This window comes from Eschscholzia californica, unplaced genomic scaffold (assembly GCF_041429995.1).
Source record: "Eschscholzia californica isolate CP2 unplaced genomic scaffold, dmEscCali1.0.p SCAF_1, whole genome shotgun sequence".
In the NCBI taxonomy this organism is placed as follows: domain Eukaryota; kingdom Viridiplantae; phylum Streptophyta; class Magnoliopsida; order Ranunculales; family Papaveraceae; genus Eschscholzia; species Eschscholzia californica.
The window spans coordinates 2169513-2195838 of record NW_028238198.1 but is presented as its reverse complement, the minus strand read 5'-3'; the positions used below and the strand labels follow the sequence as shown (position 1 = coordinate 2195838).

Below are 26326 nucleotides of genomic sequence, written 5' to 3'. Positions count from 1 at the left end.
TTCGACGAGATATATAGGGGAAACCCCCTTTGCCGGAGTTTAGAGAGAGAGAGAGAGGAGATGAAAAAAAAATTTTATTTTTTCTAGAGAGAATGAGGAGAGATGAAATAAATTTTTATTTTTATTTTTTTTTAAAATTTGAAGGTCGCCGGCAGGAAAATTGGTCGGCCGGTGACCATTCGCCGGAGAAGATGATGAGTTGGCTAGAAGATGACGTGGCAGAGAGAGGTTATGAGATGGAGGAGAGAGAAATGTTGACTGGTTAACGGTGTTATAACGGAAATTCAAAAAGGGGGTCATATGGGTATTTTTACTAATCTAGGGGGCTAGGCAGGAAGCTGGTCACAAAGTTGGGGCCATCAGGGAAATAACCCTCAGTTTTACTACCTATATAAACTAACGAGTCAAAACGGTAATACCTATTTGACCAATTTCTGAGAAAAAAAAAGTCTCATGAAAGGTGGTGATATCAGAAAACTAGTTTCAAATGGATTTTCTCTTAACAAAAAAAAAAAAAAAAAAATAGTTTCAAATGGATTTTATAAAGAAGCACTATCCTTATACACTAAATTTCATTCAAATCACAAACTTTCTGCTGATAATTTCACTTACCCATTTCTTCTTAAAGCTTGTGGGAAGCTAAATTTAGCTTCTTTTGGTGTTCAAATCCATGCCCAAACTGTTAAAACTGGTTTAGATGATGAAGTTTATACAGCTACAGCTCTTACAGGTATGTATATGAAAGTTAATCTTTTAAAAAATGGTCTTAAGTTGTTTGATAAAATGCCTGAAAGAAATGTTGCTTCTATTAATGCTGTAATTTCTGGGTTATCACAAAATGGGTGTTGTAGAGATGCTTTATTAGTGTTTAAATACTTAGGAGTTGGAGGGTTTAGACCGAATTCGGTTACGTTAGCTAGTGTTTTACCTGCTTGCGAAAGCGTACCGGAAGGGATGCAAATACATGGGTTTGTGGTGAAATTGGGAGTTGAGATGGATATTTATGTAGCTACTTCTGTACTTACTATGTACTTGAATTGTCAGGATTTGGTTTCATCTCTGAGAGTATTCGAGCTGATTGGAGATAAGAGTGTAGTGAGCTATAACGCTTTGATTTCAGGGCTTTTGCAAAATGGGTTGCCTCGTTCGATATTGAATTTGTTTAAGGAAATGAGAGAGTGCTTGGATGAAAAACCTAATTTAGTAACATGGGTTTCGGTTCTATCCGCATGTTCTTGTCTTTTAGATCTTAGATTTGGCAAGCAAGTTCATTGTCTCATCTTGAAATATGAAGTGGGTTATGATGTTAAGGTAGGAACTGCCCTTGTAGATATGTATTCAAAGTGTGGTTGTTGGAAGGAGGCTTATCGGGTATTCGAGGAACTATCCGTAGATAGGAACTTAATAACATGGAACTCAATGATATCAGGAATGATGTTAAATGGTCAGTCTGATATTGCTGTTGAGCTTTTTGAGCAGTTAGAAGTAGATGGATTGAAGCCTGATTCAGCGACATGGAATTCAATGGTTAGTGGGTTTTCTCAATTGGGAAATGGTATTGAAGCTTTCAATTTCTTTAATAAATTGCAATTAGCAGGTGAAAATCCAAGTTTAAAATTAGTGACAAGCCTTTTACCGGCTTGTTCAGCTTTATCTGCTATTCAGAGTGGAAAGGAAATTCATGGTCACACAATTAGAACTGCCATTAGTGGAGATGAATTCATCTCGACCGCACTTATTGACATGTACATGAAATGTGGTTGCTCTTCTTGGGCTCGTAGAGTGTTTGATCGGGCCGAAAAATCTGATGATCCTGCAATATGGAATGCAATGATTTCTGGGTATGGAAGAAATGGAGAAAACGAAAATGCACTAGGGATTTTTGAATTGATGCAAGAATTGAGAGTAAATCCTAATTCAGGTACTTTTATTGGTATCTTATCTGCGTGTAGCCACACTGGAGAAGTAGAACAAGGTTGGAAATATTTTAGGATGATGAGCCGAGATTATGGTGTGAACCCAACTCCCGAGCATATTAGTTGCATGATTGATCTTTTGAGCAGAAATGGACAGCTCAATGAAGCTCAGAAACTGATCAGTGAAATCTCAGTAACTTCTAGTTCAGTTTATCATTCTCTACTTGGTGCTTGTAGATGTCATTTGAACGCCGAACTGGGAGAACAGATGGTTGAAAGACTCTCTGAATTGGAGCCTGAAGACCCGTCTCCATTTGTGATTTTGTCTAATATATATGCGGAGCAAGGGAAGTGGAACGACGTAGAGAGAATAAGAGAGATAGTGAGGAATAGAGGATCGATGAAACTTCCTGGTTGTAGTTTGATAGGTGTAACCGAGAGTTCTCCATGTCGATAACGGAGAATTCTCCATGTAGTGACCCGAGACGAGTCAATCTAAGAGAAGAAAACAGTCTCGATTTTCTTCTCTAATCTGATTTGAAAATTTGAAGGTTGGGCGGCTATGAATTAACTTTTCGAGGATCTGATATTTATATGAGAATCTCTGTTGCAAACTCGCAATCTAAGTCTAAGTTGCTGCATTTTTGTGGGGTGAGATTTTTTGCCCTTTCTTTTTTGGAAGACACTATAAACACAGTTTTCAATATTACACTAATTTAGCTACTTTCGCCCATCAAGGAAAGCTCAATTCTTGAAGTTTCTTCCCTTAATTGATCCATCTCCATGTTATCAGGTACCTGAACACATTTCACATAGTTATCTCAAAACTGAATACATTTTTTATCTTGTTTTTCTTGTACTTCACGAAAGAACAATCTTGTGCATCATGATGCCAACCTAGATAAGAAAACTTTGATCTATCTCAAATTCTCACAAGTTGATAACGGTCTGATGCAGAACGATCATGCTGTAAGAGGAACCATCGGATTCATTTTGTTCCGATAGACGAAATCATGTTCATGGGAACAAACAGGTCGTAACTACACAGGAATTTTGACTTGACCCATCTTTTAATTCTGGCCTAAATTCTCGCCCCCATTTTGATTCCCATTTGCTCCACCGCCACCATTGACAATTGATGTGATAGCGGCAGCCAATGCCGACCGAAAACTTGGGTCCGATGTTATTACTTTTGTTGCTGCAGCTATTGTGTCTGTCATAGATTGTTGAGGTGGATTTGGACTGCTCTTCTGGAAGTAAGACTGATATAAATTTTCTTGAGGTTGTCTTCCAAGGTTTAAAGTCGTTCCTAATTGGTTTTTATTGGAGGACTGAGTCCCATAATTTAAGAAGCCATTGCTCCATGATGATGGCAGATTATTCGATTCAGAGGCGGACAAAAAATTGAAACTCGTTGATGATGGGTATCTTGCAGTAGGAAAATTTGAAGATAACCTACTGAATTGAGATGATGCAGATGATGAAGCTGATGATGATGGAGCAGTAAGATCAAGGGTGATTGTTGGGTATGAAGGCGATGACGAGATTGAAGAATTGGGTAAGTAGAATTGCCTTGATCTTGAATGATCTGAGAGACTAAAGTTAAATCCATGGAGATCTGTACTTGGTGTGGAAGAGGCACCAAAAGTTGGTCTAGAGCTAGTTGAGCCTGATAATAACATAGAAGCGGCAGCTGAGGTGGTGGAAGCCATAGCTGTGGCTGAAACTGGAAGTGGGTGATTGTGAGTTCCTTCATAGGTGGTGATCAAGATTGACATGTTTTCAGCACATCTCTGTACCTGAATTCGATAACATATGGTAAGAAGAAGAAGAGGTTTTGGCCGTGTCTGGATTTTCATTCTTCAATCTGACTTGTCTGAGTCAGACTCATTTTATGTTTGACTTGAATGGACCTAAAATCAGCTAGAGTCGTCCATTCAGACTGAGCTAGACGTACTAGCCTGATAAAAAAACTGACATTTACTCGAGTCAGAATAAATTACCTGTTTCCTTACTGGGCATGCTGGTGCAACAGTACAACGGTAATAAGCTCGAGGACATGGATTTCCTTTCGCTATCTTCTGCCCGTATTTCCTCCATTGACATCCATCATTCATCTGTAGAGAATTTGAAACAATTAGGGTTTCATTAATCTAGTCCAAGAATATTTCATGCTTGAAAATGTATCATCTTCAACTATCAAGAACAGCTTGGAAAGTTGATACTTACAGTTGGGGTATCACATCTTGCTCTGACAGAAACCCTAGCTTTCTTGACTTGGTTTTGTTGAGTAACTTCATCATCTCCACTTCTCGTTGTCTTTAAGATCTTACTAGGTGGCCATTGCTCGCCGACTTCATCTTCCTTTGGATCTTCTAAACTATTTTCAGGACTTCGGCTCGAAACAAGTTCACTAGGTCCTCCTGAACTATTAGAAACTCCAAATTTGAAACCTAACCCAAGATCCAAACCTTCCTTCAAATCGTCATTATGAACATTAGTTCCCTCTTTAGATTTGCTTGAACTATTAGGTTTCTCATATTTTTTAGACTCAATACTTGAACTTCTTCCAAGACTAAGTGAAATAAGTTCAGGCTCTTGATCACTTTCTTGATCATGGGTAGGAGGAATAAGTGAATTTGTATTTTTTAATTTCTTTGTTTGTTCTTGTTGAACTATATCAAAGAAATGCATTTGAAGAGATTGGTAATCTTTTACGGCTCGAGATAATGTTGTCTTTAATCTTTCATTTTCTTTTTGTACTTCACACATTTCAGCTTTCGCTGATTGAAGTTGTTCTTCCTGTACGAAAACATATTTAGAATTGAAGTTAGTATCGGTTTCTAGAATATTGATTTGCTTCAAAATAGTAAGATCTTGTGATATTTTACCTCGTTCTTTTGGTTTGAAGACGTCGAGTTTGATTTTGTATCAGTTGATGATTGCGCAGTTGTTGCTGTAGATGCCTGTACATGATTTGTTTAACATTGAATTTCGTCAGAATCTAAATTCCTTAGTCTGTTTGACAACTAGAATTTACAGGAATGCAAAATCCCTTGTTTTGATTAGAAATCTAAGTCAAAATATTTCTCTTTACTTAACAGAAAATAACAATAAAAATTGACACAACTCAATTACCAAAATTTTCATATATAGAAAAATAACAAAAGTATTGAAATTTTAATTTTTAATTAATTATAAAGTCTTGATAGATTCATGACTATTATTTACCTGCTTGTTGATGCTAAGATCCATTTGTGTTGGTGAAGAAGGGTTTCCTTCATGTGCCTGTAATCTTCCATTTCCAACCTAATCATAAAAATTGAAATAAATGAAATGAATACCCAGAGATCAATTTATTATAATTCGCCACAGAAATCCAAAACCGTCACGAATTCATCATTTCTTAATTATTATCAAGAAACTATTGTAAGAAATTCATATAAATGAAATTTTTTGGTATTATTCTAAGAGGAATAAATTCTTTTACTTCGAAGTCATTCGACAATAAGATTTACATGAAAGAAAATACTATAAGAACAAGTAATTCATGAAATAACGGGTAGACAAGTACGTACTAATAATTTCATGGAAAATATGTATCAATTAGATTAAATTTCATAAGCAACCGAGAAAAGATTAATCAAACTAAAACAAAATCAATGAGAAACTAGATAAAAATGAAAATTATTGATAAAGAGATGGAAGACATTGAATTAGTTACCTTTTGAGTAATATCTCCAAGCCTTACTACCTCCTTATCGTCTTCACGAGGTGACGATTCGATTGTACTCTTAGTGGTGGTAGTAGTAGTAGTAGTGGTACGGATCGGTTTTTCTTCTTTAATCTCAAGTTTAAGACTTGATGATTTTTTCGACTTGGTACTAGGAGCATCCATTGATGTTATATCTAGTAAATGAGCTAGAGAAAATAATATGAATGAATACTCTCTCTATCTTTTATTTGATATCTTCTTTAATCTCAAGTCCAATTGCAAGTACAACTTACTCTTCTTATACATACCTTACCTTTGACCCTTCTAATATTAATTTTACATCTCTCTCTCTAGAGTGAGAGAGAAGAGAGAGAAAGAGAGGGTAGTGATTATGATCACATAAAATGTCAACGGCTTAATTTCACCAAAGAAAAGTAGTAGTATTAGTTAATTAGTTATTTCCTTCCTAGAAAAAAGACAGATTCAACTTCAACGTCGAAGACGTTTATCTCACTCTCTCATCACCACCAACCAATGGCCAATGGATAGAGAGGGATAGAGAGAGATAGAGAGAGAAAAGAGGGAAACCTATCCAAGGGAAAGGTTTGAACTCTGAAGTACCACTAGTCATGGAACAAAAGAAATCCTAAGTAGATTTTTTTTTTTTGTTGAAATTCCTAAGTAAATTTGAGTGAGACTTCCAAATAAACTAGAATTTGATAAGTTAACTTTGAGTGATGATTTGAAATTCTCTTCTAAATCTGCCTACAATTTCTGTTGCTAGATTGTTTTATTTGAAGTACAACTATGTTGACTCTCTGGTGCAACGCCTCTCGTACACAAACAATAAGACGGAGGGTAATATTATCTTTTCATGCCATTTGTATGGATGTGAAAAGATAATATTACTCATTGTCTTATTCGAGACGGTAAGTGGGTGGTCGACGAGAGTTTATCTCAAGTAGAATTGATCATCTAAATAAAGTTTCGTACAAAATATAACGTCACATGCGAAAGGACTTGTTCTTTTGACCTTATCCTCTACGATGATATTTATATAAAATGTTACAATCGTATTTGACTTGCACAAATATAATGTGATCATTTGAAATCACATCTCAAAAATTATCTTTATTGGTCTTATTCATGACCGAGTCAAATTATAAAGTAAAGTTCGCATTTTGTTTCATCGATCTAAACATAATATTAGTGTTGTTGACAAAAATACTAAGTTTAAGGGGTAAATCCAGTTGCTGATAAAGGAGGGGAGTAAATTCAATTGCCTATATAATCTTGAGGGTAAAGTGAGAACACCCATTCTTAAATAATTGTGAAGGTTAGAGAAGGAAGGTGAGTGTTGTCATTTCCCGGTGAACGGAATCTCTATTTCTAACGTGTTTAGTGGGTCAACGATATCAACCGGTGGTCCAAACCACTGTCAGATTCGGGTCAAACAAAATTAATTCAAGTATAAAAATACTATTGTATATGAAAATGAAAAAAAATATTGACTTATCTGTCCTTTGACGTTGACAAAAACAAATTGTATCCATTGATTTAGTGGACCTTGCTTAAGAATCTATGCGGGTGGCCTGTCTATTTGGGTCTAAATGAATCCTTCAATTTAGGCCTCTTTTATCTTGTTGGGCTTTAGATCTCTTTCATTTCTTCGTTCAATTTAGTAGTTTCGTGCTTATCACATCTTCGTGATATATCAATGTCTTGTAACGACTAACATAAAACGTAGTTGATTTCTCAAAAAAAAGATTATTTGCATGTAAGTAAAATATATTTGCTTCTATTAAATTTGTTGTTTTATTTTATTAAGTTAGTCTTCTCATCTGACCTCTGTAACATTTTTTTTTTGACAAGAAAAAGTCACATAAACTGGATAAAGTTACAAAGTTGCCCCAAAAGAAATAAAAAATACATGACCGGACTAAACTGAAAACAAAGTTAACGACAAGGATAACAAATCAATTTTAAGAACTTGCTGGGGTAAGAGTTGAGGATGCCAGATCGTGAGCTTCTCGATTGTTCAGCCGGTTACAAAACTCCAGATAGACTTGGTGTATGCTCACCCTCGATCTTAGACCGTTGACATCATTAATTAATCGCCACGGCATCTCGTTATCACCGACACCTCTGTAACATTTTAATCAATGAAACTATTCTATTTCTTCTAAAAAAATCTGATCACTACTTCCAATTATAGATTTTCATTTAGAAATCGCTATAAAATTTTCTAAATCGTATATTTTCATCACTAGACATGGTAATTTATAAATATAAAAGTCTCTTTGCTTGGACTAATTTTAATGACAATTTCAGACAAAACTATACAAAAAAAATTTTTGTGAAAAATGATCACTCAATTTTTTTTAGTATTCAGCTCCCTACATAATTTCTTAATCTGCAACAATTTTGCAAAAAATTTGCAACAACTTGCAAAACAGCTGGAAAAAACATTAAAATTTTAATCGAAAATATAAATGTTTGAGTTATCAACTAAACAAAATATAAGTTTTGAGTTTAAACCCAAACAAAATATAACCCGTCATTTTAACTTCAAAAATGTAAAATTAGGTCTTCGACCCTATTTTGTTAAACTTTTTAGTATATCTTTTGTCTTTAAATTTTGTTTCATCCATTCCATTACGACAAAAGACCCACACCCAAGTTCCATAGTCAATTAGCGAGGTTTAGGCCGATACAATAAGAACTGCTTACTTATGTCATGATATGAGATAAAAGTTAGGAATCAACTTATGTAATAGAGTAGATCCACTAAAGTATTGAGCAGCCCACTGGCTGTTGAAGGGTCCGAAGGAGATAAAAGACATCCCCAAAATGCCCTATTTCGTGTCTATTTACAAACATATTTTAATATTGTTTAGATCTTAAAACTATTTTGAAAAGTCAAGTATTGCTACTTAAATCTCATAAAAATGAACAATCTAGTGTTGAAATAACCTTACACCAATTGATATAAAAATATACATTTTTATTTTTTGTCTTAATTAATCACGGATATTTTTTTACTGAAAACATGACACTATGAATAAAGAAACAAAGTGTGAGGTAATAAACTATAAATGAATAATTAATATAAAAATTCCATTGATGTGAGGTACCCTCTAAAGGACTAACAGGTTCTCGAGTTTGATCTTCACGGGTGGTAACTTTTTGAATTATTCTATGCAATTTATTGTATAAATAAATTAAAGTTAATATAATATCTAAGAAACCGATAGAGCTGTCAACAGTTGGTAGCCTAAGTGGTTCAAGGTGTTGACATAAACTCCAGAACCCCTGGAGGTCTCAGATTCAAATCTCAGAGAAAGGTGGAATCTTTGGTTATTATTTAAAATGAGATTATTAGGGTATTAATAATATTGTAGATGGGCTTTAGGCCATAATTTAGATGGGCTATAGGCCCGGTTTGTTTGAGTTTGTATGGGTAGTAATCGAGTTTATCACATCTATGATGTATCAATACCAATTGTAATGGAATTACAAAAAAAAAAAAACCAATAGGACTCATTATCAAGTGTTAGATGATAATGTCAAAATCTATCATTTCACTATCATTTAGAGATTGACGTTTGGACTTCTGATTGAAGGTATACACTTCGGGTACTGTAGTTATATTTCTTTGTGGTTGTGTCTTGTTCAAGGCGAGTTTATTACCTTTTATACATTTGTTTGGTAGAGTGCATTGAGAGGTTGAGATCCATCATATGAATTGAAACTACTATTTTGTATTCTTCAGATATTAAAATTCCTACATATATTTGATAGTCGCAAGTTCCATTTTTCAAAGATATTTGATATATATGATAGACCAAGTTTCCGATCTTGTTGATTGCGTGGAGAAAGTTTTCTCTCCGCAAGACTCTTGTATCCAAAGTTCATTAAATACTTAAGATCCCGCCGATTGAAATCTTAGATAATATTCGGGATTAAATCGGTAAAGCACTAATTAGACACGCTTCTATCCCGCATATTTCAGGATCGAGGTATTGGCCCACTTACGTGGACTCCGCTTGTCTTTTCTGTAATTTTATGACAAACCTAGTTGTATTTGAGTCATACCAGAGTTTAGGCGCCTAGGACACTCTTGTCGATCCCCAAGTTTTCGGTTTAAATAGTAGACCTCTTTCAGATTCTACCTCTGCGTTGATTTGTAACGGATTGGTCAATGACGAATATGTACTCATTCAATTTACATCTTGTTCTAATAATGAACTAGTGTCATGTAATGACCATTGGAACCAGGGACGGATCTACATGCAGGCCAAAGGGGGCCATGGCCCCCCTTGACTTGCCGTAATTTGTTTTAAAAATGCTGATTGCTCTCTGGTTTTTTGTATAAATATAGTTCGAGTCATACTCATAACATGTATGTAGCGTGGGTGAGATGGTAGAGGTTCGAGTTTCAGACGTGAGACACCTGGGTTCGAGCACTGGTATACTTAGATTTTTCATTTTTTTTTTTTGTTCGGCCCCCCTTGACTACTACTCCTAGTTCCGTCCCTGATTGGAACCCTTGCCAATTCTTTTTAATATTAACATATTTCATGTTGCGAGTGATTATATTATGTTATTAATGCATTAACATATAACACGATTAAAGAGAAAGATCGTGCAATCAGATTTGTTTAGACTTTCGTTAATCCAGTTTAATGAAATATAATCAATTGTGACAGTGTTCCACATTGTTGGGATTGAGCCCAATTACTCCAATCACAATCATTTACTAATAATAATAACATAAATTAATTAATAAACTAGTAATTTAGTTTTGAACTCAAAACAACTTTAATACTGAAAATATGCTGAAATAATAATAGATAAATTAAATAACTCCTCTGTTGGGAAAAACGGGCACTTAGGCGCAGCGGAAACAAGAGTTTTTCCCTTTGTGTTAGTTACGAGGATAATATAGAAGAATATGTGGGAGCAATAAACAAAGAACTGAAAGTAAATAAGACAACGATTTTTAACGTGGAAAACCTCCTCAACGTGAGAAGTAAAAACCACGGGACTCGTAGTCCAACCAAATCAACTATGATGGAAAAGTAGTTACAGACTACGTCCAACCGAGACTCAGACCCTTCCCAAAAGAATCAATCTCAAACACGAAGAAACACGGAGAAACCCTCACAAGAAAGAACAAAACAGTCCAGAAATCTGCAGCCCAAAACGACCCTAAATTCACTAGGATTCCGGCGACCAATCAACGATCCCTCCGTACAAATACTAGATGAATATGTCAAGAACAGTTCTGACAAATTTCAGCTCAATCGGAGAAGAACTCACCGTCGGATTTTCCGAACAACGAAGACTGCGCGTGCTGAAAAAGTTCTGCCCCGCTCTTCTCGGCAACCTCCTTCTCTCCCTTCTTATCTTGTGCGTTTCTAATTGTGTTGCCCCCTTTGGTGCTCCTCACACACATCTAAATTAGGTTAAGGTAGTATTTATAGACTCCCCCTTAATCCTAATTCCACCGTCATAAGTAACCGACCCAAAGAAACTCGACTCGGGTCCGGGTTTGGTTTCCTAATCCAAACCCAACTAGGTTTCCCCACTAGGAGGAAAACCCAACATCCTCTGGATTAGTGTTAAATTAATTTACTTTAGCAAAACAACCCCAAGAGGGTTGACCTAATTAAAAATCGTAATTATAGAGTTGAAAGTTGAAACCCGATGTACGACCTAGTTCCATAGAGAACCGTTTACCCGTGGACCCTGTCCTGACTTGTCGGGTACGGATCCAGTTTGGAATAAATCGTTGGTTTAATCTGGATTATCACATCAGTTTATTAAATTTCGAAGTCTATGAAAATAATAGTTTTGATTGGTTTTTGTATTTATTTATTTTTGTTTAGGTTTTTGGCCTTTCACAAATATTTAAGTATAATGTATTTCACTCAAATAACGAATGTTGGACCCTTTCGGACCTTTGAAAAAATTTATACCTCATCAACGTACGTGGACTTAGTTGTACCAAATTAAACACAAATATTTTATACTAGTTCGTCGTACCAATTTACTTCTTAAAGTAATAGATAATTGTACAAACACAATGGGGGATTCTTGAGACGTAAATGTTTTTTTTCAAATATAAACCTTAAATTAATTATGACAATTCCTCGCTCTTTTATTACGATTTTTGGTTGAAGACCTGACCGCCAAATTCGGATCTGATCAAAATTAATAAAATCAAAGGGTCTTTTCTGAATTAGTATAACTAAAAATTGAGAAATTTCAAAAGAATAAAAAAAAAATGAAATGAAGAAAAACAATTGAAAAAGAAAATTGGAGTGGCCTAGTGGATAAAGAAAAGAGTCAACATTTATGCACGTCTTTGGCACAATCGACCATGTGAAGATGATGAGGATTCAACGGTTTTAATTAATTTGTCAAACTCCCAAAGACTCTAATTAAACGGATCCATTGACCCGATCCAACCTCGGAAAATTATTAAAAAAATTTATTTTAATTCCTAATATTCTTTTTAACTTGAGTCATATGATATAAGGTGCATATTGGAGTAGACTCAAATTGATAAAGAAAGTATAAAAAAAAGAAGGAAGAGTCGGCTTAAAGTCACTTGGTTTGATGATACGTGATAATTCCATTTTTGCGATGTGAGACAGAAGGTTAGATCATCTCCTATACTTTTCAAGTAATTACAGTTCTATGTGGGATATTCACTTTTCTACAGTGGTATCTAAAGACTTTTGCTATGTGAAAATCATTTAACATCGACGAGATGTCACAAATGACTCTATTATTTGACATTTCACCGTACACTCGCGAAAAAAAAACGTTATGAAGACTTATCTTGCTTTTTTTTTTAATAAGGTGATTGGGGCGTCGGCTTGTGGGCTTTGCCTCCCCTGTCGTCGTTTTCGCCTTTTAGACTTATCTTGCTAATGGGTTAGCATGTTTTATTATTATGTATTTTTCTTCAATTGGTGTATCATAATCTATTTAGTTAAGACTAGGTAAAAGTAGCTAAAGTTATAGGTGACAATTTTGTACTCTTTCTTTTGAACAATTGCAACGGTTCTGTTGTTGAGCGTTGCTAATACTAATAATTTAGAATTTTTGGGGAGAGAGAGAGAGAGATGAGAGTTGAATTTGTGAAACATGCAGGCAAGAGCACTTTGATCTTGGCTTAATTAACAAATATTACTTAAGGTCAATTATGTGTACTTAATTCTTGCTAATGACTATCTTAATTGGTTAGCCAAGTAAGAGTCCAATTTATTAATCAATCTAACGAAGGAGCTACTTCTTCAAAGAAAACCATCTCGTTAGTAGGATTAAAATTTAGATTCCAAGTCTTCACATCTTTAGCTAATTATCAAAGATTTAATTTTTTTTAATTTTTTTTTTTTAAAGTAAATGAAATAAAAAAAGGGTTAATTCCGTTTTGGCCCCCAATTGTTGACCAACTCACCGTTTTGGCCCCCAATTGTGTCCGGCAGTTCGTTTTGGCCCCAAAAAATTCCTAAATGGCCCCAAATTTTTTCAACCTCCCAATTCTACCCCCATGACATTTCTGTAATTATTTTTTTTTTCTTTTTCTTTGTCCACCTCATCTAACAATTGACACATCACTCTGTCCACCTCACCCTTCTTCTCCGGCGAAAGGTTGCCGGCCGGAATAAAAAATTCCGGCCGGCCACCTTTACCAAAATAATTTTTTTTTTTTTTTATTTCTCTCTCTTCTTCATCTCCTTCTTTCTCTCTCTTCTTCATCTCTTTCTTTCTCTCTTCTTCTTTCTTTACCTCTCTCTCTCTCTAACCCCTCTCTTTCTCTTTCTCCAACCCCTCTCTCTCTCTATCTTTAAAACTCCGGCGAAGGGGCGGAGCCCCTTCGCCGGAGAACCAGACCTTGAAGGTCTGGTTGGAAACCAGACCTTGAAGGTCTGGTGAGAAACCAGATTCGGTCTGGTTTGAAACCAGACCGAGATCTGGTTTCTACAACCAGATCCCGGTCTGGTTTGAAACCAGATCGGAATCTGGTTTCAACTAACCAGATTTCGTTCTGGTTAGTTGAAACCAGATTCCGATCTGGTTTCAAACCAGACCGGGATCTGGTTGTAGAAACCAGATCTCGGTCTGGTTTGAAACCAGACCGGATCTGGTTTCGCACCAGACCTTGAAGGTCTGGTTTCCAACCAGACCTTCAAGGTCTGGTTCTCCGGCGAAGGGGCTCCGCCCCTTCGCCGGAGTTTTAAAGATAGAGAGAGAGAGGGGTTAGAGAAAGAGAAAGAGAGGGGTTAGAGAGAGAGAGGTAAAGAAAGAAGAAGAGAGAAAGAAAGAGATGAAGAAGAGAGAGAAAGAAGGAGATGAAGAAGAGAGAGAAATAAAAAAAAAAAAAATTATTTTGGTAAAGGTGGCCGGCCGGAATTTTTTATTCCGGCCGGCAACCTTTCGCCGGAGAAGAAGGGTGAGGTGGACAGAGTGATGTGTCAATTGTTAGATGAGGTGGACAAAGAAAAGGAAAAAAAAAATAATTACAGAAATGCCATGGGGGTAGAATTGGGAGGTTGAAAAAGTTTGGGGCCATTTAGGAATTTTTTGGGGCCAAAACGAACTGCCGGACACAATTGGGGGCCAAAACGGTGAGTTGGTCAACAATTGGGGGCCAAAACGGAATTAACCCATAAAAAAAATATTAAAGACTTTGGTTAGATTCTTCTTTATTTAATGACTAAGGTCAATGCTTTTGCGTCACCCATTGAATCTATTTCTTGAAAGTTGAGATTTGGATTTTCTTATGATTCTTTTATCTTCATTATACATCACTACAAGTAAGATTGATTTGTTTTCTACGTATTAATGTCTTCTATAATACTAGGGCTTCTTCATTTGATGTTGACCTTAACTAATTAAATTAGTAATCAAAGATTATAAGATGGTTAATTGTATTATTTAATCATATCTCACACTAATAATTTTACATATTTTACCATATCATAACTTAATCTCTATCCATTTGTTTTGGAATACAAATTTTTCATTCTAATAAAAGTTTATATGATCCGCAAAGTTATTTCAAATATTTGTCAATTTATATAGTCTGATGTTGAATTTTGTATCAACTTTTTTACTGTCTGCTAATCTATTCGTCACCAAAATAAACTCTGATGTTTGCACTTAGACTCAAATTAATATGGTCCAAATATAAACTCGTTGAATCATAGCATAATTTCTCAAATATGTCGAAACTGTATTTAGACATTATTACGTTTAAAAAATGTATTTATATTAGTGGGGAGAGACTTCGTTGTCAGTCAGCTGGCTAAGACATGTAAATGGAGAAGAAGAAGAAAAATAAACGGATGAGCGTCATTTTAAATATTTTTCAAGTTGTACTGGGCTATGATGTGGTCAATGAGATAGACCTTATATTAAACAAGGTACTCCTAATTTATGAGTGATCAGATCCAAATATTAGGTTATGAATAATTCAAGCAGTAGAATCAATTCTTTATTTTTTCTCTAAAATATATATATGTGTATATATATAGCCTAGGTGGCCGGAAAACTTACCATTTTATATGAATATGGAGTGTTAAAAGTAAACTCCTACTTGTTTACGATTATCCTAGATGTCATATAAGTTCGGATCAAGGTCTTTAGTGTGGTATGGTTCATACACACGAGTGCATATTGTGGTGCGAATAATGTACGCGAAAGATGTAATAAATCTATACGTGCCACCATCATTCTATCTTCCTCAACAAAAAAAAAATAATTGTATCTCATGAATGTTACTTTTATTAGGATTCCTTGCAAAGCTAATCCCAAACTTTATATCCAAATCGAGAGGGCTTATAGAACTTCCTTGGTATAAGCACTTCTTGGGAGGGAAATCTTATACGGGCCACTACTTTATGTAATTCACGCCATAGGTTATACAATCCACATTTAAAGTTTAACACGCGACACTTTCTGTTCCAAATTTGGTTGAAAGTTTGTCAAAGGTAGGTTCTCCTTCGCCATAACTCTTTTTTGTGTTCCGGGGAAGGGGTCTTTCTTTCGTCATAACAGAGAGGGGGGCGAGAGGCATGCATATAAAACCCCCCCGTTTGGGATGCCTCAATAACATGGGCGCCTTTAGAATCTCTTTTGTCGTAAATATGATGGTCATGACAAGGAAGAAATGCAGTCGAGAAGTTCTATAGACGCCTCCCAGATGTGTCAGTTGCACTTCCTTCTTTTCAAATTCTCCGTGTGATAGATGTTTTTAACACTTTCAAGGGATGTGATCTTCTCAAAGGAAGTTCTAAAAGATTTGTGAGATTTTTTTTATCACTTCGGCGTTTCTAAAAGATTTGTGAGATTTTTTATTTATTTTTTTGTTGAGAGAAGATTTGTGAGATTGGCCTAGATAAACCATAAAAGTGGATGATATAGAAAGAAAAACTAAAATAAAACCCTTTTCTCTTCTAAAACCTCATTCCCAAAATGACAAATTTTTCTAATAAAAAAAAGTATTAGACGTGGCGCAACGCAAATGAGTGTCAAATATTTTAGTAATATTGATGTGTAGATGCCACGTACTCTTGCCATTATTAACATTATCACATCAATCTAAAATTATATCCCATGTATCTTATTCTACCGTAACTTAAATTAACCCAAATTCGAACCGTTAGATCTCAACATCTCTCAATCTCTACACAAATCTCTAAGAAGTACATCTCACATATTCTAAATCTCATCGCAGACAAATATCATCCATTTAGATATACTGAAACACGATAAAGTCACTGACCAAAATTCAAAAATCTTTACCTAAAAATAAGATTCCACATACAAATAGTGAAATCTCCACCGTCCACGTGCGCAAGGTATGCTAAGTGTACATCTGAGATTGAATCTCATCAAACTTGGAGTATATAAGATTGATGCACTAGATAAGTATATATACCCGTGATGAAGTAGAAAACCTCACTTTACTCTTGTTTGTGCCGCTTTTTAGCAAGGAGGAAGGGTTTAGAGGTTTTTTAGATCAAAGAGATGTTGAAATTAGGAAGAGAAATGATTAGAACCAGAGGAAGAAGTTCTAATCAAGCTATTAGTTGGCTTCGTTCTTCAATCAATCTTTCAAGGTAATACCGATTTATTTCATAGTTTGAAGTTTCAATCGGATAAAACTAGTTGATTTTGATGGTTGATTTTGTGTGTATCTGGTAATGTAGTGAGCGATTTATTGATTGAAGTAAGAGGAGAATGGATCTGATAATGTTGTTGATTGTTGTTTTAGTTTGAGAAATTCTCATTTAGCTCCTAAAAACGATTTTACCTTCACAGATATAGTGATTGATTGTGATGTTTTTTTTTTTCTTTTTTCAGATCTTTAAGTAGTCCATCTTTTGCAACTGTAGACGCTGAAGGGATCTCAGGATCTCAACCTGCTGAAGTAAGCAATTTGGGTACGTTCTCAATATTACATTATCCTCCATTTCATGTAATTGATCTGAATTGTACCAGATTTATGTATGTTAGATCCCAAGTGAAAATTGGTATTTAACAATCAAATGTCATGAGTCATGACCAATGGATTTTGGTTGTTATTTACAGTCCAGGGTAGCTGGCAGAAATCTTCTAACTGGACTACAGTTTTGGATCCATTAAATGGTGAACCATTCATTAAAGTTGCTGATGTCGATGAATCAGGGTTACAGGTATATAGTGTGATTGTATTTTCTGATCCTTGATATTTTTTTATTGTCAAGTTGTGTTTATGTAATATACCAGTTAACTAGTTAGTGTTTTGTTCATGTATTATTTTTTGCATCCTTTAGTGTGAATTGATTTGTAACTGGTTGAATTCTATTATTCTAGCCATATGTGGATAGCTTGTCCAAATGTCCGAAACATGGTCTTCACAATCCATTTAAGTCTCCAGAAAGGTCAGTTTTCTTGATCTTATTTTCGTGTGCGATTACTTCGTGTTTTTAATGTGATAGCCCATACTTGGAAGTAATTAGTTAATTCCTCATCTAGCATAGCACAAAACACATTTTTTTGGAGGATGATCCCTTTAGGGATGAGGTTATCGATCATTGCTAAAATAGACTGAGCCACTAAGCAGCTTCCTAGGAAAGAGGTTTAGTTTCAACTACCAACGCCTTTCCTCTTTTGAGGGTTGCCATAATCTCTTAATGAATGACTGACACACCCCCTATCGAGCTAAAACTGAAGAGTCCTCTCTTGCTTGCACTAAAGCCTCTGTACATCATTGATCATTCTTCCACGTACTGATCCTGTATGTGGAAAGTAGAAGCATAACATGATGGTGCCATTGCCTACCAAAACATTGAAAATAAACATGATAGTGCGGTTTAATCCAATTTAGTGTTCTACAACTACTTTATATTTGTGGCATGCAAGGTTAGATAGTCATAAGCAATTTGACTTTTCAGATACCTTATGTTTGGAGATATATCTGCAAAAGCTGCTCACATGCTTTCTCAACCTGAGGTACATGGAAATGAATAGATCACGATGTTCTTTTTCATAGTTCTGAAACTATTTGCTGTCAATCAGCAATAAGACGATTAATGTCGAGTTTTACATTATTTTATAGGTGTCTGACTTCTTCACGAGGTTGATCCAACGAGTTTCACCGAAGAGCTACCAGCAAGCTTATGCTGAGGTTTATGTTACCCAGAAATTTTTTGAGAACTTTTGTGGCGATCAGGTATATGAAAAGAGGTCACGTTTTATCCTGATTTCAGTGGTTTCTGCTGTTTGAACAACTATAAATTGTTTTTCACTGACATCGAATCCACCTATTGTGGCCTGCCAGGTTCGTTTTCTAGCGAGGTCTTTTGCAGTACCTGGAAATCATCTCGGGCAACTAAGTCAAGGTTTCCGTTGGCCATATGGTGGGGTAAGGACTAATTTGTTTTCCAGTTCACGTAATCGAAAATGAATGTTTTTTTATCAGATATTAGCTAAATGTTACTTTGTAATAATTACCATTTATTAAAATATCACGAACTAACAACTATAGAATTTCTTGAACAGGTAGCAATTATAACTCCATTCAACTTTCCACTAGAGATCCCTGTTTTGCAATTGATGGGTGCACTTTACATGGGCAACAAAGTTGTTCTTAAAGTAGATGGCAAGGTATGCAATAAGAAGTTATATTGCTTGCTTTGTGAAGTACGAGTATCTTTTATCTCTCACTCGTTGGAATATTTGAAATAACATAGATTGAGAGTGACCAGAGAAGCTCACGTGGTAGAATTTATCATGGTTTACCTTATTACTAACTCGTTATGAATGGTTTGTAGGTCAGCATTGTCATGGAGCAAATGCTTCGACTTCTTCATGATTGTGGGTTAAGTATGGAAGATGTTGACTTCATCAATTCTGATGGAAAAACAATGAACAAACTATTGTTGGAGGTTGGTTTTCTCAAAGTTCCTTTTCGATAATTTAATTTGGTTTCAATAAACTATTCTGGACATTGTGTCTAATTTTTGGGTGTATGTGCATCTACTAATCCTTTGCACTTTTGTTTTCTGGAATAGGCAAAGCCAAGAATGACTCTTTTTACCGGAAGCTCACGAGTCGCAGAGAAATTGGCTGTTGACCTCAGGGGACGTATTAAGTTGGAAGATGCGGGTTTTGACTGGAAAATCCTCGGTCCTGATGTCCAAGAGGTTCTTCCTCGGAAAATTTCTAGATTACATAATTAATCGCCCTCTTTTTTATTGTGTTATTGCACTATCTCATTTCGCAACTGTCGCTGATATATCTTCTGGCTTTCGTGTGGCAGGTTGATTATGTTTCTTGGGTTTGTGATCAAGATGCATATGCATGCAGCGGGCAAAAGTGTTCCGCCACGTCAATCCTTTTCATGCACGAGGTTAGTTGTTTCATTTTAGAGTTGAACGGTTACAGATTTTACTTCCTTTCTTCGATCAGTTATTCAGAATCATGTTACAGTAACATTTTATCCCAAGCAATTTGAAAGTTTCAAAATCGGATGAATAGTCGTAATTGTTGATTCCTTGTTAAGATTGTCGCGTATTCTTTTTTGTCTGTGTGAAATGGCCATGCAAATAAATGTCGATTCTTTTGTTTCTTCCTTTACAGAATTGGGCTTCAACTCCACTCGTTTCGAAAATGAAATCTCTTGCTGAAAGAAGGAAGCTAGAAGATTTAACCATTGGCCCAGTTCTCACCGTATGTATCTGCTTTCCTTCATATATGTTATTAGAAATTCGTCTTCTGTTTGTTTAAATCTTGTTACTAAATCTTTTTGTTATCTTCATACAGTTAACAACAGAGACAATACTTGATCACATGAATAAATTGCTTGAAATACCTGGATCTAAGCTACTATTTGGAGGCGAACCATTAAAAAACCATTCAATTCCAAATATCTATGGTGCTATAAAACCAACTGCAATTTTCATTCCTTGTGAAGAAATACTGAAAGAAAACAACTTCGAGCTTGTGACAAAAGAAATATTCGGACCATTCCAGGTAACTTGGTCAAACTACAGAAAAACTTCATCTATTACCATATATAAACTTGTATATAATGTGAACTAAACTTTCTGTTTTTGCAATTTCAAAACTCCAAACAAAACATTTTTCATATCAAGTAACTGTATTTGGCTTCCAGGTAGTGACAGAGTATAAAGAGGGTCAGCTTCAACTTGTTTTGGATGCAGTTGAGAGAATGGAAGCACATTTGACTGCTGCTGTCGTTTCAAACGATCCTCTGTTTTTACAGGCAAGATATCAACTCTTCAAATGGATTTCCTTTCTACTTATTCCTCTAGAACTGTCTTACCGAAGGTGGTCTTTGTTTCTTTTCCGAGTCAGATTTCAGAATATGTGTTTTGTATGACTCATCTGAATGATTGATTTTGACTGAATTTGAGTCCATTTGAGTCAGACTCAAACACGAGGAAGAAAAACAAACACCACCAAAATCATATTTTCATTTCTATTAGTATTAATTTGTTCATATTTCTCGGCATAACTCACCCACTTATCATATGGAGATCTTCACCAGTCCCGATTTTCGCATAAGGTTTAAGCCATAGATGTGATACCCGATATTTTTTTACATTATACCTGTTTTAGTAGAAAGATCATCATGTTGTGATTTATATAAGCTTCTATGTCGGGACTAGACAATATACGTTTCCACTATTATATTACATTTTTATGTCACCATGATGATGAGAGTTCTTTTCTTTTCTGCAGAAAGTAATTGGGAACTCCGTTAATGGTACTACTTATGTTGGAATGCGAGCACGAACTACAGGTGCTCCACAGAATCACTGGTACGCAAAAAAAAAAACTCCATAATCTTAATAATAATATATCTTTCTTCTCATAAAAAATCAAAACCGAATTTTCTTCACAAAATGCTTAATACTTCGCTTAAAGCTGTTACTTTTTTTTTCGGAATATCACAGGTTTGGACCAGCAGGAGATCCTAGAGGAGCAGGAATTGGAACCCCAGAAGCAATAAAGCTGGTATGGTCTTGCCATAGAGAAGTCATAAATGATTTCGGTCCTGTGCCTCAGAACTGGAAGGTTCCAGCTTCCACCTGAAAAGTTTAACACCAGCAGAAGAGAGCTTTCACCCAGGAGACTAGCACACGGATAAGCAGAGAGTTGATCGAAATACGTTTTAAGTTATTGATGACAAACTAGGGTTAAGTTTCGCCAATGAGATGATTCTAGGAGTAGGAAGTAGAGTTGATAGCGACCATACCGATAATTTAGATATTGGCGATTATGTATCCCTTATTGCATTAGTAGTATTTTATGTCGAAATAAGATGCAGTTAGAAATCTGACACAGACTTGTGTATCTACCAAAAGTTTGTTTGGTAGTTAATGAAAGAAGTTGAGAAAATAAGCATTTTATATCTTTATCTCTCTGGAAGCATATAAATTTTAGTACCACTTCGAAAATTCAACTTTTATACAAGAAACTGATTACGATAGTTTCTTGGGTAACATCGTTACATGACAAATCTATTTTTACGTTGTTAAACATGGGGGATATACAAACCAAATATCACCAATGTTGAGACTGCCACTACAGATCAACTACCACTTAGACCTCTTATCTGACACCCTATGTGCTAATTTTATGTTATTCATCTCCCCTCAACCACCATTACCATCTCCCCACCATATCCCTCATTCACCTCTCTTCCATTCTCTCTTCCATTCGGGAGAAGCTACGGTTAGAAGACTTAGTCAAAACATGTAGACCAAAGAGATTTACAGACTCTATATATATATAGTGTAGAATTTGTGTAATATCCAAGATGTGTGTTTACCCGAGGGGTATGTAGTGTCAACCTGACTAGTGGTGGGAAAAAACCTGAAAGACCGCCACCCAACCCGTTTGTGAGACAAATAGAGACCATAGGCATCCGATGGGTGTAGCGGTCAAACCCTGTAAGGTTAGTTTGTAATATCAAAACGACCCGGTAAAGTTAACCGAACTGGTTAACTATAGCGGTCACCAACATAAGCTGTCTGACCGGAGATGTCAAAACCCACCGACCCAATGAAGTTAGAGTCCGATACGGTCGTTCGACCGGATGAAGTTAGAGTCCCGCTACCGTTCGACCCGGTCCCACCACGAACATAGGACGGGACTCAAGAGTAATTAATCGAAAAGACACGGGGTCGTTTTGTGGTTCACAAATAACAAACAAAAACAAATCTCATCTAAAACACACACAATTTCTCTCTCTGTTTTTTCTAAACAAATCACGTTTCCAATTTTCAACCTCGCGTCACGATTCTTCTCTCCGTCGTGAGCTTGGTTAACAACAACCCTAGTAGATCTGATCCATCTTTCTATCTCATCAGAAGATCCAATCTATCTCTGAAAAAAAGATGTATGGATTCGAAGCGATGACGTTCAATATCCATGGAGGATATTTGGAAGCTATCGTTAGAGGACATAGATCTGGTCTTCTTACTGCTGCTGATTATAACAATTTATGTCAGTGTGAAAACCTAGATGATATTAAGATGCATCTCTCTGCTACTGAATATGGTCCTTATCTCCAAAACGGTAACCCCCCGCTCAATTCTTTTTCATTCTAACATGTATGGTGCTAGTTCTTAGGGCATTGGAATGGGGCCCTATTTGATTATGAATCAGAACATTTCAATCGATTTTAGCTTTCTTCCTGTTTGGATTGATTTTCTTATTTTCTTAGGTCTCAAGTTTTTGTTACAGAATTAGGTGGTGTTTGTTTTTCCTCAATTGTCAAATCTGACTAATCTGAATACTCACATGGACCCCAAATCAGAGTCATTCAAACAAAAACATACATTCTGGAATTTTACCTTGAGTTAACTCAAACCTCTGAGTCAGATTTCCAATCTGACTCTGGAAAACACTACCTTAGAGTTAATGAGAAATACTATATCCGTTTAACTTGTGTTACATGCTCTAAAGTCTAAACCATAACGCACTTTTGCCCTAATTTTTTTTCTTTTTTTGGCAGAGCCTTCACCTTTGCATACAACTACAATTGTTGAAAAGTGCACTCTTAAACTGGTTGATGAGTATAAGCACATGTTGTGTCAAGCCACTGAGCCTCTATCAACCTTCTTAGAGTATATCACGTGAGTAGAATTTTCGTTTTTTTTTCCTTCTATTTATTCCATTTGATTAGCTTCTGCTTAAACGAGCTTGTTGGAGTTAGTCGCGTGTTGGTTCTGGGAGAGGGTGGTGGTCACTTTGTAAGTGTGAGGGAAAGCCTTGTTTCTTGAGTTAGTTTTTAGGGTGAGAGAAATCGAAGACCAAATCCACAAATGGTATCAAAGCCTAGGTTTAGTGAAGTCTTTTAGGTCCCATTATGGAGGAAGATTGTCTTGCAGGTCCCAATGTGTGAAGAGAAAGAGTGTTGGAGTTAGTCCCGCATCGGTTGGGGGAGGCGATGGTGGTAATTTTGTAAGTGCGAGAAAAAACTTCACCTCTTGAACTAGCTTTCGGGGTGCCCAATACTACTTGGTAGCAAGGAAGGCCCAATACAACACTCACATATGTAAATTTGATTGTAGAGCTATTCTGGTATTAGATGAAAATCAAATTCAGTTGTTTTGTCCAGGTATGGTCATATGATTGACAACGTTGTTCTTATCGTGACTGGAACCTTGCACGAGAGAGATGTTCAGGAATTATTAGAGAAATGCCATCCACTTGGAATGTTCGACAGGTAATGATGTCATCAAGTTATTTAATGTTGGTTTTATGCGTTCTTATTCACAAGGGTTTATGATCGATGTTTTCTTTCTCAGTATTGCGACCCTCGCAGTCGCTCAGAACATGCGCGAGCTTTATAGGTTGGTTCTGGTCGACACCCCATTGGCTCCTTATTTCTCCGAGTGTATTACGTCTGAGGTACTGTCTTGGCTTACTTACCCTCATTATGGAATTATTCTTTTACTGATCCGAGAACGTTTCTCACCATGGATGGTTTGTTTTATTTCTCTCAATTTTGGGTTATAACTATCTTTTGTATGCAATAATACAATTAAACTAGAGTTTGTTAATGATTGGAGTTTTAACGGTGGTATGTACGAAAGTACTAATTCCAACCTAACCCTCTTTTCTAATTGCCACTTCTTATTTTTGGTTGACTTTGATTGTAAAAATCTAGAATACAAAATTTGGTTCTTGTTGGAAAATATGTTCCAATTCATTTTAGAGGCTATGCCTTGCATTTGAAAGAACCTCATGCTAATTACTCATCTATATCTGCATTTGTTGTAGGACCTGGATGATATGAACATTGAGATCATGAGGAATACTCTTTACAAGGCGTACCTTGAGGATTTCTACAAGTTTTGTCAGGTAAAAGCTTAGAAGATGATTCTATGTGGAGCTCTGGTGCCTTACATTTTCTTTTAGAGTAAACAGTGTTTGGCAAAATTTTCTTTATTTTGTTGACGTTTGCTTCATGACAGAAACTAGGGGGTGCTACTGCAGAAATTATGTCTGACCTCCTTGCCTTTGAAGCTGACAGAAGGGCAGTCAATATCACAATAAACAGGTAATTTCATATGTAACTAAAGAATACCAGTACAGTTGTTCTGCGATTTTCCTATCTCAGGTTTCCCATATTGTGCACTCTTTTGATATCTTTAGTAGATTTTCTCCCCTTTCAAGTTTCAACTTCTTGTGCCGTTCATCTCACTTCTTAAGTCGTAACCTATGTGCGCAAATACATGTCAATTGGTTTCATATTTCTCACGAAGCTTATATGTTTTGCAGTATTGGCACTGAACTGACACGAGATGATCGCAGGAAGCTCTACTCTAGTTTTGGCTTATTGTAAATAAATTCTCCACCATCTTTTCAATTTTTTTTGTTACCAGATATCCTAGTTGGTTAACTTTTGTTGGCATCGGTTATATTTCAATTTGAGGTCATGGATCTGGGCTAAATATTTATTTCTAACAGGTACCCCTATGGGCACGAGGAACTTGCTGTTTGCGAAGACATTGATCAGGTAAGTTGTTTTGAACTTTCGGTATGATCTCAGAAGCTGCTACTCAATCATTGACATCATCTTCACAGGAAGACCTATATCCCAATTCATTCTCATGGCTCATCGTTTCTACTTATTATTATGTAGGTCCGTGGCGCCATGGAGAAATACCCACCTTACCAATCTATATTTGCTAAGTTATCATACGGGGAGAGTCAGATGTTGGATAAGGCATTTTATGAAGAAGAGGTCAAGAGGTTATGCTTAGCTTTCGAACAACAGGTACCTACTAAGACACCAATATCCGTCATTGTGTTTCCTTACCGTCCATTTGATGGATTGCAAGAGCTCCCAAACTTTAAACCTTGTTTGTTAGTCTGGTCTATCAGTGGCTTTTCTTTCTATATGGTATAATATCGAAAACGAGTAAAACTCGAATTATCGGATATGAGATTGAATGTTTCATGATCATCAGTTCATCACATAATAAACTTTCACATGGGTAATTGGTCAAACGCTAATACCTTAGATATGGAAATGAAAAACGTTTGACCTTTGCAAAATACTCTGTGTATGTCCTTAGTTTCCACCTAGATTACTCTTGTTGCTTCTTTTACTTTCATCTTCATTGCTATCTTATAATTGTGATTTATACTCAGAACTCTGTTTTTTGTTTGCAGTTCCATTATGGAGTATTCTTTGCATACATGAGATTGAGGGAGCAGGAGATCAGGAATTTGATGTGGATCTCTGAATGTGTGGCACAGAACCAGAAATCTAGGGTTCATGATAGTGTTGTATTCATCTTCTAGGTGCTTCAATCCTCTTTAAAATCACAAGACCTAATTTATTATTTCCTGCTTCTTTTCTTGTATAAATATTTCTTATTATCGAAACTTTCAGAGATTGATAGACTAATACCCTGTCCGACTCTTTTCGAGCTAAATAGGGCAAATAATAATCATTATGGTTTGTAAGTTCCGTACATGTTCATTACAGAATAAATATCATATTGAGTGTGACTGTCTCTTTTGAGTGTTTGTTAAATCTCACTTTTTAAATTCTGTCCAAGAATAGAATCTAAATTATGAAATAGCTTATTAAATGAAGATTTATTGCAGTTTTTCATGGTTAGAGTTGAGCACTGCTTTCATCTTT

At 35.8% G+C, this 26326-nt stretch overlaps 4 protein-coding genes across 6 annotated transcripts; 3 read left to right on the top strand and 1 right to left on the bottom strand.

The window, feature by feature from the left end:
• Nucleotides 1-420: 420 nt before the first annotated feature.
• LOC147563131 (Pentatricopeptide repeat (PPR) superfamily protein) lies at nt 421-4809 on the top strand. 3 transcript variants are annotated; one of them, XR_015223500.1, is made up of 4 exons: nt 421-480; nt 527-2567; nt 2655-2709; nt 2874-4809. XR_015223500.1 is itself a non-coding variant. In XM_086635161.1 (2 exons), exon 2 carries the CDS (start codon nt 733-735, stop codon nt 2371-2373), a length of 1641 nt encoding a protein of 546 aa, XP_086491287.1. In that variant the 5' UTR covers nt 421-480; nt 527-732; the 3' UTR covers nt 2374-4809. The 3 variants fall into 3 exon arrangements, 1 of the variants encoding a protein (XP_086491287.1); XR_015223498.1 differs by having other exon boundaries at nt 527-2709; XM_086635161.1 differs by having other exon boundaries at nt 527-4809.
• LOC147563130 (WRKY transcription factor 72B-like) lies at nt 2558-6253 on the bottom strand. Its single transcript, XM_086635148.1, has 6 exons — nt 5641-6253; nt 5148-5225; nt 4808-4882; nt 4146-4718; nt 3920-4033; nt 2558-3715 (listed from the first exon to the last, which is right to left on the bottom strand). Exons 1-6 carry the CDS (start codon nt 5812-5814, stop codon nt 2987-2989), a joined length of 1743 nt encoding a protein of 580 aa, XP_086491274.1. The 5' UTR covers nt 5815-6253; the 3' UTR covers nt 2558-2986.
• Nucleotides 6254-16543: 10290 nt separating this feature from the next.
• ALDH12A1 (aldehyde dehydrogenase 12A1) lies at nt 16544-21567 on the top strand. Its single transcript, XM_086635136.1, has 16 exons — nt 16544-16769; nt 17014-17093; nt 17242-17345; nt 17506-17573; nt 18087-18144; nt 18251-18364; nt 18473-18556; nt 18694-18798; nt 18966-19079; nt 19206-19337; nt 19454-19543; nt 19774-19863; nt 19957-20166; nt 20309-20419; nt 20899-20978; nt 21114-21567. Exons 1-16 carry the CDS (start codon nt 16678-16680, stop codon nt 21250-21252), a joined length of 1671 nt encoding a protein of 556 aa, XP_086491262.1. The 5' UTR covers nt 16544-16677; the 3' UTR covers nt 21253-21567.
• Nucleotides 21568-22342: 775 nt separating this feature from the next.
• LOC147563128 (V-type proton ATPase subunit d2) lies at nt 22343-26195 on the top strand. The gene is made up of 10 exons (XM_086635126.1): nt 22343-22740; nt 23180-23300; nt 23786-23893; nt 23976-24078; nt 24451-24531; nt 24645-24730; nt 24952-25011; nt 25141-25189; nt 25316-25450; nt 25849-26195. The coding sequence occupies exons 1-10, from the start codon at nt 22560-22562 to the stop codon at nt 25978-25980; spliced, it is 1056 nt and encodes a 351-aa protein (XP_086491252.1). The 5' UTR covers nt 22343-22559; the 3' UTR covers nt 25981-26195.
• Nucleotides 26196-26326: the final 131 nt, after the last annotated feature.